The sequence below is a fragment of the Microplitis mediator genome, chromosome 7 (assembly GCF_029852145.1).
Source record: "Microplitis mediator isolate UGA2020A chromosome 7, iyMicMedi2.1, whole genome shotgun sequence".
Lineage (NCBI taxonomy): Eukaryota > Metazoa > Arthropoda > Insecta > Hymenoptera > Braconidae > Microplitis > Microplitis mediator.
In genome coordinates this window covers 17,813,197-17,826,647 of record NC_079975.1, presented here as the reverse complement: position 1 = coordinate 17,826,647, position 13,451 = coordinate 17,813,197, and the positions used below count along the sequence as shown (strand labels likewise).

General features: G+C 32.0%; 1 protein-coding gene across 1 annotated transcript; it reads right to left on the bottom strand.

The window, feature by feature from the left end:
• Positions 1-388: 388 nt before the first annotated feature.
• LOC130671946 (uncharacterized) lies at positions 389-4,109 on the bottom strand. Its single transcript, XM_057476096.1, has 2 exons — positions 4,026-4,109; positions 389-1,615 (listed from the first exon to the last, which is right to left on the bottom strand). Exons 1-2 carry the CDS (start codon positions 4,107-4,109, stop codon positions 389-391), a joined length of 1,311 nt encoding a protein of 436 aa, XP_057332079.1.
• Between the last annotated feature and the right edge of the window lie 9,342 nt (positions 4,110-13,451).

The window sequence follows — 13,451 nt, the reverse complement described above, 5'->3', positions numbered from 1 at the left end:
TTGAGGATGATTTAATGCGTTCGACAGATGTCGTTTTCGTCGCGCACCCGGCCAATAGCTAATGAACGAAGTGATTTTATGGTTTAAAACCATAAGAATTCTTCGACTGTTATAGGGATTGGCAAATGGAAAAAATATATCGATATATATCGTATCGATATTCTTAGACAATATCGATATATACTGAGTAAAAAATATCGATATTTCAATATATCGATACTTTTACTCTCAGGAGCACGATTACCGAAAAAATTGTTAAAATATTCAAATGTGAAAAGACATTTGGTACTTTTATTAGCTTTGCTTATTAATACAATACATATTTAACTATTATTATTACAATAAACATAAAATTATTCGTCAACTTAAAAATTTAAACAATTCTTTTTTAGTCAAACCAATATTCATCTGATATAGATATCAGAAGCACTATTTCCTTGATATGCTCTCTGATTAGTCTGCTTCTATTATCCGGTACAACTAAGTTGACAGCCGAAGCAAGTCTTTCAGACAATACTGAGGAAGCTTGGCAGATTAAATACTTTAATGCAATTTCAGAGAGGACCGGCGTAAAATTCCGACAATTCACCCAGAATTCTACGGGGTCTGATTTTCTTTCTGTTAGTGGTTGGTCTAGATACTGTTTAAGTTCATTAGGAACACTACCAGAACTTGAAACTTCTGCTCTATTTGTGCTGAGGGATATGAGTTTTTCATGTCTACACCAAATTGACGATTCACTAGGTTCTGGTGCTGCTTGAATTGGCCTTAGATCTGGAGAACGCTGTCCTCTACGTCTGTGCTCCGTGCGAATATCATTGCTAATTTTTGTTATAGCATGTGACACGGCAATTGGAGACGTAAAATGGCGGCGTTTGAATCGTGGATCTAATATTGTAGCTGCCGAGAAAAAAGTATTGTTATGAAAGGGAATGAGTTTTTTGTCGATTTTTTTTAGTAAAGCCTCTTTAACAGTCTCTCCCAGAGTGGTCGATGGATTTGTTTGATCCGTTACTTGGCGCAGCAAATTAGAAACAGGAGTTGCTAAGCTTGACGTCACATAATTTGCCCCACTTATCTCTTCAGTCGCTTCTTTAAACGGACCAAGAAGGGCAATAAGGTCTCGTAATACGTTAAGCTGCAAAGTTGCAACCATATCAGGTGTTTTTTTATTGGTTTGACTTTTTGTGGCCAAAATTTTTGCTACAAGAGCAGATAATTTAACAAATCGTTCCAACATATCTAAGCACGAATTCCATCTAGTGCTGACTGCTTGAATTAGTGTCAATACTTCGCCTTCTTTTTTTCCCGATGCTTGTTGTTCAGCTCTTAGTTGGTCCGAGGCATTTACCGATTGTTGAAAAAATGTTACTATGCTTTTAACATGGTCACAGAGTGCTGAAAACTCATGAGTTTCTCTTAGTACCCCATCAACAAATAAATTGAAGCAGTGGGCCATACAGGGAACCCTACGATCATTTCCAATAAATAATCGCAATGCTGCGACCATGTTTGCGCCACCATCAGTGGTGATAGAGACGATTTTACTTTTGTCTATAACATACTCTTCACATATTTTATCCCAAGTTTCTTTGATGTACTCGGCTGTATGACTCTGAAAAAGATGTATAATTATACTCTGTATTAAATGAAATTACCAATCGAAGTAATTGAGAAGTGATAGGTTTGATCTTCTAATTTAAGAATTCCATCAAGTATACCTGTGATAATTTCTGCGGACATAAATTTATACTCTGAATAGTAGGTGAACTCTTCCCTATTATGGGGTCAATAAGATGAACCGTTAATACTAAAAAGCTTCTGGTTGAATTAGTAATTGTAAGTATATCACTTGTGAAGCTTAAATAGTTTGCCTGATCATACCTGTCCATGCTTGTTCATGCCTGGTCATATATGTTCATGTCTGTTCATGGCTGTTCATGTCTGCTCATAGATCTAAAATTTTGTTGACCAAGAATCTATCACGTATAAGATTTTTATTACTTGAAGTTCATACGAAACTTACTTTTCAACAAAATCTCTTAGGTCAGTGGGTAGCGAGTTACACTTTCGAGCGCAAGGTCCACGGTTCAAATCCTGCACACGCCCGAATTTTTTATTTTTTTTATTTTTATAGCAATAATTATATACATGTATAATTGAATATAGTTATACATACTTATATATAATTATATAGGGCCATTTTTTATATATAATTTTTTTACCCGGATGGGCATGAACAGACATGAACATACCTGATCAGACCTGAACATGCCTGATCAGGCCTGGTCAGGCATGGTCATTTTTCATGTCTGAACAGGCATGAGTCTTAAGACTTTCAGTACTTGAAGTTCGTACGAGACCTACTTTTCAACTCAATCTCTTAGGTCAACAGGTAACGCGGCGAACTTTCAAGCGCAAGGTCCACGGTTCGAATCCTGGACACTCCCATATTTTTTATTTTTTTTTTGATTTTTATAGAAATAATTATATATAATTGTATATAGTTATGCATAACACAGGTCTACAATGATTTTGGTGCTGCTAGAAGTAAAACTGATTTCAAGTCCATTCGGTACCCTGATAAAAACTTGATACTTCTTTTTTTAATGCTACGTATAGTTTTCGAAATTTTCATTTATTAAAAAACAAAAGAACATTTAATTCAAAACAGTTAAATACATTTAATTACACATATTATTTCACAGGTTAGAAGCTTCTCTTTTTAGATTTTCTCCGATGGATGTCTTCAGGACATTCCCGTGTAATACTCCAACAGTAATCTGCCATCATATGCTCATCCCAGCGACCTTGGTATCTATCTTCCATCACCTTTAAATCTTAATGAAAACGTTCTCATTATAGTGCCGGATAGTTCAACTGGTAGAGCACTCGGCGCGATACCGAATTGGTCTGGGTTCGATTCCTAGTTCGGGCTATCTATATTTTTCTCAATTTATCTATAAATTGTCTTATTGAGAAGGTTTGCATGTTTAGGTTTCCACTATATGTAAATGGTGGCATATCGACGGCATATCAATAGTATTAATTTGAAAAAAAAAATTATTGATTATAATTACATTAATTATGATAAAATACGTTTTTTAGGTTATTATATCGATCGATACAAACCTGAACGTAGCTTCATGATTTTGACAGCTTCGCACGACATCTTGTGGGCTAATTAACCAAAATATAACCGACAATTAGCGGCACCAAACAAAAAATTTTTTTTTGTAGACCTGTGTAATTATATATAATTATATAGGACCATTTTTTATATATAATTGTTTTACCAGAATGGGCATGAACAGACCTGATCAGACCTGAACATGCCTGATCAGGCCTGGTCAGGCATGGTCATTTTTCATGTCTGATCAGGCCTGAAGACTCATGCCTGCTCATGTCTGATCAGGCTTGAACATTTTTTCCCGGGATATCTGTTTTCTATCAAGCGAGTCACCTAAAATTGAGAAAATAACAGTTATCAAACTATAATTTTAATTAAAATATTCGATAGATGTGCTGAAATACCTTTTTTCTAGATGGGAGTTTGTAGAGAGGACTAATCGTGCGAACAAATTTTTGAAGGCCATTTTTTTCCACACATGATAGTGGAATATTATCTTTACAAATCATGTAAACTAGTGCCTGAGTAATTTCATTGTGTTTTTGTCCACCTTCTAAAATGTATAAGGGAAACAACCAATATTTACTTATTAAAAAAACCAGAGAAAATAAAGCAATAGTATTAATATAGAGTCATGTCTAATTTATCAATATTTTCTCCAATTCATTAAGAGATATCACTAAATGTTATATATAGTGAAATAGTAGAATAGAAAAGGGATTTATAGTTTCACATTCAAAAAGTAATATTTTATAAAATTATGGCACTAAGTAACCTTCAAAACTTGAACTTCTCTCTAAGCAACTGATAAGGGTGGATTGTTTCTGTTTTTTTGGTTTTATATTATATTATATATTATATATTTCAATTGTAACATGAAACCTATAAGACATACCTCAATAACAGGATCATCATCGTCTCTTGTTGGAGTATTTGTAATTCCATTGTCAGCTTTTGCTGTTTTTGATGAACTCTGCATTTTTACAAATTGCATGTAAGCATTATAATGCTTTGTTTTCAAGTGTGCAGCCAAATTGGTAGTGTTTCCGCACGTCTTGTACGTTTTGCCGCACAAGTTGCAAGAAGCAGGTAGATTATTTCCTTTTTTTGAAAAAAACTTCCACACTGATGACATTGTTAAATAAATAATATTAAGCACAACCATATAACGAACCACGCTGCTAAATGCCACTTCCCGCCATTAAACTATATACAACAAGTTACACATACACATACAACTGTCTTTGACACTGTGACAGACACCAAAGAGCCATCTATAGAGATTTTTTTTTGGTTTTGTTCACCATCTACAGAGGGATACTCTGCGTATAATTATATACGATATTACAATAACAAGAAATATATAAATAATAAAAAATATAATAAGGCGTTTAAAAAATATCGAATTTGATATTCAAAAATAAATATCGAATATCGATAATTCGAGATTAAAAATATCGACGATATTTATCGATTATTTTCTGAAAAAATATCGATATTTTGATATATCGATATTTTTTGCCCTTCCATAGACTGTGATTATAAAGTTATTAGATTATCTTTCTGTGATTTTTAACTTAATAAGAAGTCATTAGTTAAAAAAAAATATAATATCTACTGCTATGCCTTGGGAAATTTTTGGTATCTTCTTGAATAATAGCGTCACTCGAATTTTAATTTGAATAAAGTTTCATTTATTTATTGAAAAATAACACAGAAAACTTCACTTTAAATATATTACAAATATAATGGTAGTAAATTGATTTGAATGTCTTACAACTATGATAATAATATTTCTAATTATAAAACTAAGGAATGATACTTCTATTCTATTTAAATCAAAGTTATTCTTAATTAATAATTCTGTAATTATTCTTAATTTTTTCGGTCCTTCTTTCTGACTAACTACCGGCAGTCAGCGATTGCAGGTGATGCTAAAACTGATATTATTACGCTCTGAGAAAAGTTGAACAATAAGTAGTCATGCGGCCGATAGCGAGCGTAAGAACATCACTGTCAGCACTTTTGGAAGTGACCGTGAAAATAATGTACGGAGGCATAGCACCCCCACCCTTAGAATTAAAAATCTTCTCAATTCTTTACAACGTAGATTTTTTTCACCTTTTATAACTAAGACAAATCTTCAAATTCAGACAGCTGGAATTTAGATCTATGGTTTTTAATTACCCGTGTAAAAAAAATTATTAAGAAAAGGTCAAAAAAGTGTTGACTATTCTAAACTTCAAAACGTGACACAACGACGAACTTTTTTTGAACATTTTTTAAACTTTTGAAAATTCACGAGTGAAATCAATAAATGTCTTAATATTATTAAAATATGCTAAAACCAAAAATGGCCAGAAATAGTTCGTAATCCGTTTATTCTAAACGTATTTTGCATAAAAAATGTTAATTTGTGGTATTAAGTCAATTGTTTTCTTCTGTGCATTTTTAGAAGTTTGAAAATCGTTTAAAAAAAGTTCGTCATTGTGTCAAGTTTTGAAGTTTAGAATAGTCAACACTTTTTTAACCTTTTTTCAACAATTTTTTTTACACGGGTAAGGCAATCTGTTTATTTGCTTCTATTGCAGGAGGAAAATTTAAATTTGATGAGATGGAATGTGCGTTAATTAGAACGTTCATAGAAATTCCATTCTATACAAATTCTTGATTAAAGGTTTGAACATTATTAGAATTTCAAGGAGAAAGTTGCATACCTTTTTTACAACAATTATAAATTCTAGTTATCATTTTTTTCAAGATTTCGTACAGTTTCAATTTAACAATTATATCTAATATTACTACTACGCCTAAGCCGTACAATATATATGAAATCCAACTTATTGCTTTTTCATAAGTAGTTTCCGTTCTCTCATGATTTCCTATCCCTACTGCTTCTTTACGTATTTCAGTTAGTGAAGTGCCATATTTAGTTAAATCGCTCAATTTTACATCGGGTGTTGCTGTAGGATGAATTTTAATTGAACTGAAATTCAAAGATGGGTCTTCTAATACCTGAAAATGTTCGCTGAAATTATAAGTAATAAGTGGCCTCGCAGATTGGAATCACGGTGGAAACACGGTGGGTTTGTTCCATTTTACCACTATGATTACGCGGTGTATCCACCATGGTTCCACGGTGGCTTTACCACTGTGTATACACGGTGGATACAGCGTGGAACCACGGTGGTGAAATAGCACAAAACCACCGTGGAATCACGGTGGATACACCGCGTAATCACAGTAGGAACACCGTGTATACACAGTGGTCAAGCCACCGTGGAATCACGGTGAATACACCGCGTAATCACAGTGGATACACTGTGTAGACCCGGTGGTGAAATGGGACAAACCCACCGTGTAACCACGGTGGATCTACGGTGTTTCCACCGTGATTCAAATCTGCGAGGGTGGTATAAATGCTTTGTTATTATCATTATTTCTTTCTATGTAAGAGTTTAATATTACATCATTTGTCAACGCATTACAACCAGGTGCAATCCGTAATAATTTTGTACCATTTATAAGTTTGTTTTCTACTACATCCCCGCATATAATTTTTATAGTATCTGGTATTGGAGCTGAATACAACCATTCACGACTATTCTTTAATTGTATCCAAGCTGTATATTGCATTGTTATTACTTTAAGATCGCAATCGTTTTTATCTAATTCTACAGGATCATTTATGATTTTACTTAGACAAGAATCATGTTTTTGAATGTAATATTTAGGATGAACCGTTTTACAAAAATAAATTGATTTATGGTTTTTACAATTTTCCAAGAAATGTTCATCGCTAGGAGTATATAATCATTTTTCATTGTTTGTTATAATATAGTCATGCGGATTTGAAATATATATTGCTAAATTTTGATGTTATATTTTCGGTGCAGGGATTGCTCTGTATGCTTTATAATAGCCTAATTCTAATAGAGGCACTTTGATAAGATGAATAAACCTATACTCTACTACACTAATTGTTACTTCGCTTATCTCTAAATATTCAAAGTTATTACCATCATGGAGAACAATAGGCATTTCATTTGCACCCCTTTCATTTTGAATTAATTTTATAGAACTCATTACTAATGAGTCATTAGTAGTTCTGGTGTCAATAATTGAAGATTTACTTGATCCGTTTTTGCAAAAGTAATACATTGAGTGAACATATTAACATTTCTACTAAATTCGATTAAACCTAATTCAAGTTTTAAACACAATTCAGTTATCAAAGAATTTTCTTGCAACAATTTTTATTGTTCAACAATAAGTTGCATATTTTCATCAAAATTGTGGAAATTTGATTTCATGTCAGCAAATTTTTTATTATACTCTCTAAATATACTTTCAGTTTTGTGTAGAGTTAATTGTAAAATATATGTTTGATTTTCAAATAACTCCCCAATTCTTTTATTATCTTCATGAACTGCATCAATTTCCGAATTATAATAGTCAGCGTCATCCTGACTCATAGTTCCAAAAAGTATTTTAGTGATTTTACCAACAAAGTCGAAAACTCCCCTTTCATTTCTAATTAAGTTAGGTACCCCTAAAGCAGAAAATAATTTATACTTATCTTGCCTAATACTTTCTAATTGATTTTTTAGTCTTAAAATCAATCGTGTTTCTGTGCAATTATTTTGACATATTGAGTCGACCTTATTGATGCTTCTCTAGAGTTCCGATTCTTGAAATGATAATTCATCAAGATTAAAATAGGATACAATATTGTGGGTTTCGTGAAAAAACCTTACATCTCCCAAATATTCCATGTAAACATTTGGTAGAGTAGAAAAATTTAGTTCCTCGTAATTTTTACCCTCTGATTTGACCAAGTAAATTAGGATTCTGAAACAAATTGATATTAGCATATTTTAATTTATTAGCATGCACTACTATATTTTTATTTCTCTTTTCTAATTTGTAGTTAACGTCAGATAATTTTTCGATTACTTTATAAGGCCCTTCAAACGGCAAATTAAGAGCGTCAGTCTTATCATTTGAATTACTTTCCTTTCGTAACCATACCAAGTCAACTGCTTTAAACTCCTTCGGATTTATCATTCTATCATACCGTGTTTTCGTTCTTTGCTTGCTTTCCAACATAATTCGTTTACTTTCTTCAACAGTCTTCTTTATTTTACCTTGTAGATCGGATAAATATTCTTCATATGTGATATTATTAGTCCTTAGCGATGATAAATCTTTAGGATTATATCCAAAAACTAATTCAAATGGTGTGAACCCTGTACTTTCATGTTTGGAAGTATTATAATATAAATTTGCTAGATGAAAAAAAAAAAAACCCCGAGCGACACATCAGTTTTAAATCTAAATTCAGACATGGCGCCATCTGTTGATTTTTATAAGAACTCTAACGGCACCCCTGGTATTTGCGCCTGCGTTTAGCTCGCACATGCGCCCAGAAACATCTAGTAACAGAACAGTCTGGATAAAAATTCTAAATCTTGCTGAGTTTAATTAAAAGTCAGCTAATTAAGATAAAAAATAAGTTAATATAAAATCTAATTTTATTCTTTTATACAATTCATACTTTTTATCCAGCTAAAAAGTGAATTTGTAAAAAAGAATTCTCTCGAACCCGATCGAGAATCTTCCGGCTGACAATTCTCGAAACTCGTCAGTCAAGTATATAAGCCAGTGCGCCTGGCGCTGCCAGTCAGTCTTACATTCAAACGATTACTGTAAACATCATGCAATAAACTAAAAGTCATCTCTTAAAAGTAAAGTATTATTAATCTAAGTGTGAGTAATTAATCCATCGATAAGAAAATCATCTCAATTGTGTGATCTACAAAACTAATCTAGAGAAAATCAACTTTCGGTGACTTCTAGACAAGGAACTCATCTTGTTCAAGGCTCGCTCTTTCGTTTCACCCTGCTAGATGACCTACAAGCTCCCTTGCGGTACATGCTCGAGAAAATCATCGTACCCAAGGCCCGGCTGATCATCTTCTTGTAAGGTACATCTACAGGCTTCCTTGAACAAATTCTAAAAGTCTCTTCCTGTTAATAGAGTCAGCATCTCTTTTTCTGAGAGTTTGTGGTATTAAGAAAGCGTTCCAGTCGTCTATATAAACGCAAGAACTACATTGATTAGTTTACACGTGAAATTATAATTAATAAATACTTGTGTTCATTATACTAAATTTAGTTGTAAATGAAGTTTCAATAAAATCTATTAAAAACTGACTCTCTACCTCTTGTTCTTTAACAGTTTTCATTGGAAAAATAACCCAAATAATCCTTTAGTACTTGATGACTCCTTTCTAGACTGCCGTTACTCTCAGGATGAAAACTCTTCGTTGTAATGTGATTAATTCCTAACATTTTTTGGAAATTCTTCATTAAATCGCTAGTGAAATTCGTACCTCTATCCGTTAGTATATTACGTGGAAAATTAAAATAAGTTGCGTAATGTTTCAAAAATTCATCTATCACCGTAGAAGCAGTCATATAAGGAATTGGTATGCCCACAAAATATTTCGTTAAGCAGTCTTGAATTGTTAAAATGTATTTGTTACGTCTCTCTGTTAGTGGTAACGGTCCACAAATATCCATAGCAATTTTATCATTGAAACACTTCGGAATATCAGTGATTATCGTTGGCATTTTAGTTGGATGTCTGTTCACTTTATTTTTCTGATATACTTGACCTTTCTTTACGTAATTTTCAACGTCTTTTCTTAAAGTATTCCAAAAATAGTTCTCAGAGATTCTATAATAAGTTTTCTTTATTCCACTATGACCTCCTAGGATGCTGTCATGGTTTTCTTTCAATATTTTTTCAATTTCTTCATTCTGTGGAATTATTCTCTCTTTATCATGCAGAATTATGAGAGTATTTCCTCTACCAAATACTTCTTTCCATATTTTTTCTATTTCTTTCTTAGGAAGTCCAGTTAATTGAGCACACCCATTATGATCAACATGAAGTTCCTTGAATTCTTCAGCAATGCTTAAGTATAATATTTCAAATATTTTTTCACGTAATTCTTTTTTTGTTGTGTGAGAATTCACTTCAACAATTATATGAAATTCTCTATTTTCTTCACCATAATAAACTTCAATTGACCGTGATTCCCCAGTGAACACATCAACGTAACAGGGATGTCACGTTTATAGAATGAAAACTTCCGGTTACGTAAAATCGTAAGTCACATGTACATCACATCTTTATAACATGTATATCACAATTTCACACTCGTTTACGTAACATTGTTACGTAACATAATGAACGTAAATGTGATGTTAATGTGACGTACATGTTACATTGGTGATATAACAGTGATGTTATTTGAATATCATATTTCCATAAGATAGAAGTCATGAAAAAATACAAATTTTACGTTGAGGTTATATAACAGTGACTTCCAAGTGACATCATTTTCTATTCAATTGTACAAAGCACTGTTATGTGCTAGAAATTATATTTGCGATATTACAAAAAAAAATTTATAAAGAAAAGATGTAAGAGATATTGATATGTGATTTTTTGGCTGAAAAAACATATATACTTTTTTTATACGAAAGTACATTTTTTTAAAATAAATATTTAAAAATCTCCAAGTTCTTACTTTTGTTCATTTTTCTCGATACTGAAATATTATTTTTTTTTTTTAAGTATCGTCCCATATGGGTCGATACCAGACAAAAATGTATCCGTTGGACTTGTTACCTCAAATGTGCATTCGATTGAAGGGTAAAAGATGGATCATATGTATCCTTGAAGGAACAATTTGCGCGCCCATAAATATCTTAGCGGTAGATTCCTGAACTACCAAATATTTATTGTGCAGCGACTGCATGTTATCACGTTAGACACTTTATTAATTTTTCCACCTGCTTGTAAATAATTATTTTTATTGTTATTGATTTGTATTTAATTTAATAGAAAAGAATAATAACAATGAAAATTAGAAAAACCAAATAAAATGTTTAATCATAAAATAAATATATTAATAACAATAAAAGTAATTATTTCAATTATTTATAAGCAAATGAAAATACAGATGTAAATTTATATAAATTAAAAAAGGGTTACTCCACCGATTCAACATAAACCTCAGCGGGTTTCAATATCAAATATTATTATTTACATAAATTTAATGTAAAAATATAAAACAAATACATAATTTTTATGCATCACCTTTTCTATCTCAATGCCGTCGAAATACGAACATCATTTTAAAGTAAAATTTTTTACATAAATGTGATGAAATGTTTCGATGTAAAATAAATACAACTATTTTTTACGTAAGAATGCTGTAACAATATAAACATATCCGAAACATTACATTGTAATGTAAATGTGACGATAAAATAGAATCACCAAGATTATGTCACTTATAAGTCGATTTTGTTACGTAATTCCGAGGTAATATCTAGTATTTAAAGCTAACGTTAGTATGTGATATAAATTTAACGTCACATTCAGGTCACTAATGTGATGTCACTCGGTCAGTAACATGCATGTAATTTTAATGTCACATTTACGTCAAAAATTTGACGTACCGTTTACATTGCAATGTAAATCAGCAGAATGTAAAATTTACGTTGAATTTGTTACGTTACATGTTCTCTAGCTGTGATATCACTGTTACGTTAGTGTGTTCACTGGGTCATTATTTCGAACGAAAGAAACATCAACACTACCCTCAGGTATTGGTGAGTTCGTCAGATTCAATTGTTTTCCTAATTTAATAACATCTTCTTGATTTCTGAGTTCTTCTGAGTGATCTTCAATTTGATGTTCCAAATCTTGAAAGTGATGATCTTCCTGTGAAGCTTGTTCTTGCACCTTTTCGTTGCTTTGTACTTCTGTTGTGCGTAATTTTTTATTTTTCTCACCACTAGTTTCTGGTGTTTCTAATTTTCTTTCAATTCCTTTATTCTTTTTAATCTCTCGAGATTGACTTTTTAAATTTCTTGCTTGTGTCTCATTATCTTCTCGTATTCTTTTTTTAAAACTAGATGTAATCGTTTTTCTTTTTCTTTTACTTCCCACTGTAAGTTCTTTGGTTTCTTGTTCTATTTCTGATTCTGAATCTATTAGATCATCGGCATTCATTCTTCTAAACACTAAGACTGGATTTCTGGATAGTGCATCGGCGTTTGTATTCAATTTCCCTTTCATGTAAATTATTTTATATTCATATTCTTCCAAAGTTATCCTCCATCTCAATAGTCTTGAATGTGGGTCTTTATAATTCATTAACCAAACCAAAAGACGATGATCTGCAACAATTTTGAATTTACGTCCATACAATTATGGATGAAAATGTTTAACACACCATACTATTGCCAATAATTCTTTCTCAATAGTTGAATAATTTTTTTCTGCTTTATTTAGAGAGCGGCTAGTATAAGCCACCGGATGATCTCTATTATTTTTTATTTGAGACAATATACCACCAACAGCCGTTCCTGAAGTATCAGTTGTGAGAATTAATTCTTTCGAGAAATCTGGATAAATCAGAATTGGTTCTGAAAATAATTCCTTTTTCAAAATCGTAAATGCATCTTGTTCTGGTCCCCAATGAAATTCTACATTTTTTCTGTAATAAAGTTGTTAAGGCTTTTGCCTTTTTACTATAGTCCTTAATAAATTTCCTGTGATAACCAGTCATTCCTAAAAACTGCTTAATTTGTTTGACATTTTTTGGCGTTGGGAATTCTAAAACACTTTTACACTTCTCGGGATTAGGTTTAACTCCCTCTTCCGTGATAATATGACCCAAATTCTCTAAGTCGCTGGAAAAGGATATTCAAATTTTTATTATGTTCGGCCAATGTCTTCCCATAGATGATAATACCGTCGAGATAAACAAAATATATTCGTCCAATAAGTCCTCGCAACGCATTATCAATCATTTTTTGGAATGTTGCAGGAGCGTTCTTTAATCCAAATGGCATCTTCAAATATTCAAAGTGTCCCTGAGGAGTACTAAATGCCGTTTTCATTCGATGTTTTGGATTCAGAGCAATTTGATGAAATCCACTTGCAAGGTCAAAAGCAAAAAAATATCTTGAATTTCCAAGTTGGTCTAAAATTTCTTCGATGTTAGGTAATGGATAAGCATCTTGAATAGTTTTGTCATTTAATTTTCTAAAACCTGTTACAACTCTCCATTTTTGTTTCCCCGATGCGTCTTTTTTTTTTTTGGGCACAATCCATAAGGGCGAGTTGTAGGGTGAATTCGAATTTTGGATTATCCCATTTGTCTTCATCTCTTCTACTTGTCTAGTTATTTCTTCATGTTGAGCAGGTGGAAATCTGTATTGCTTAACATTTATT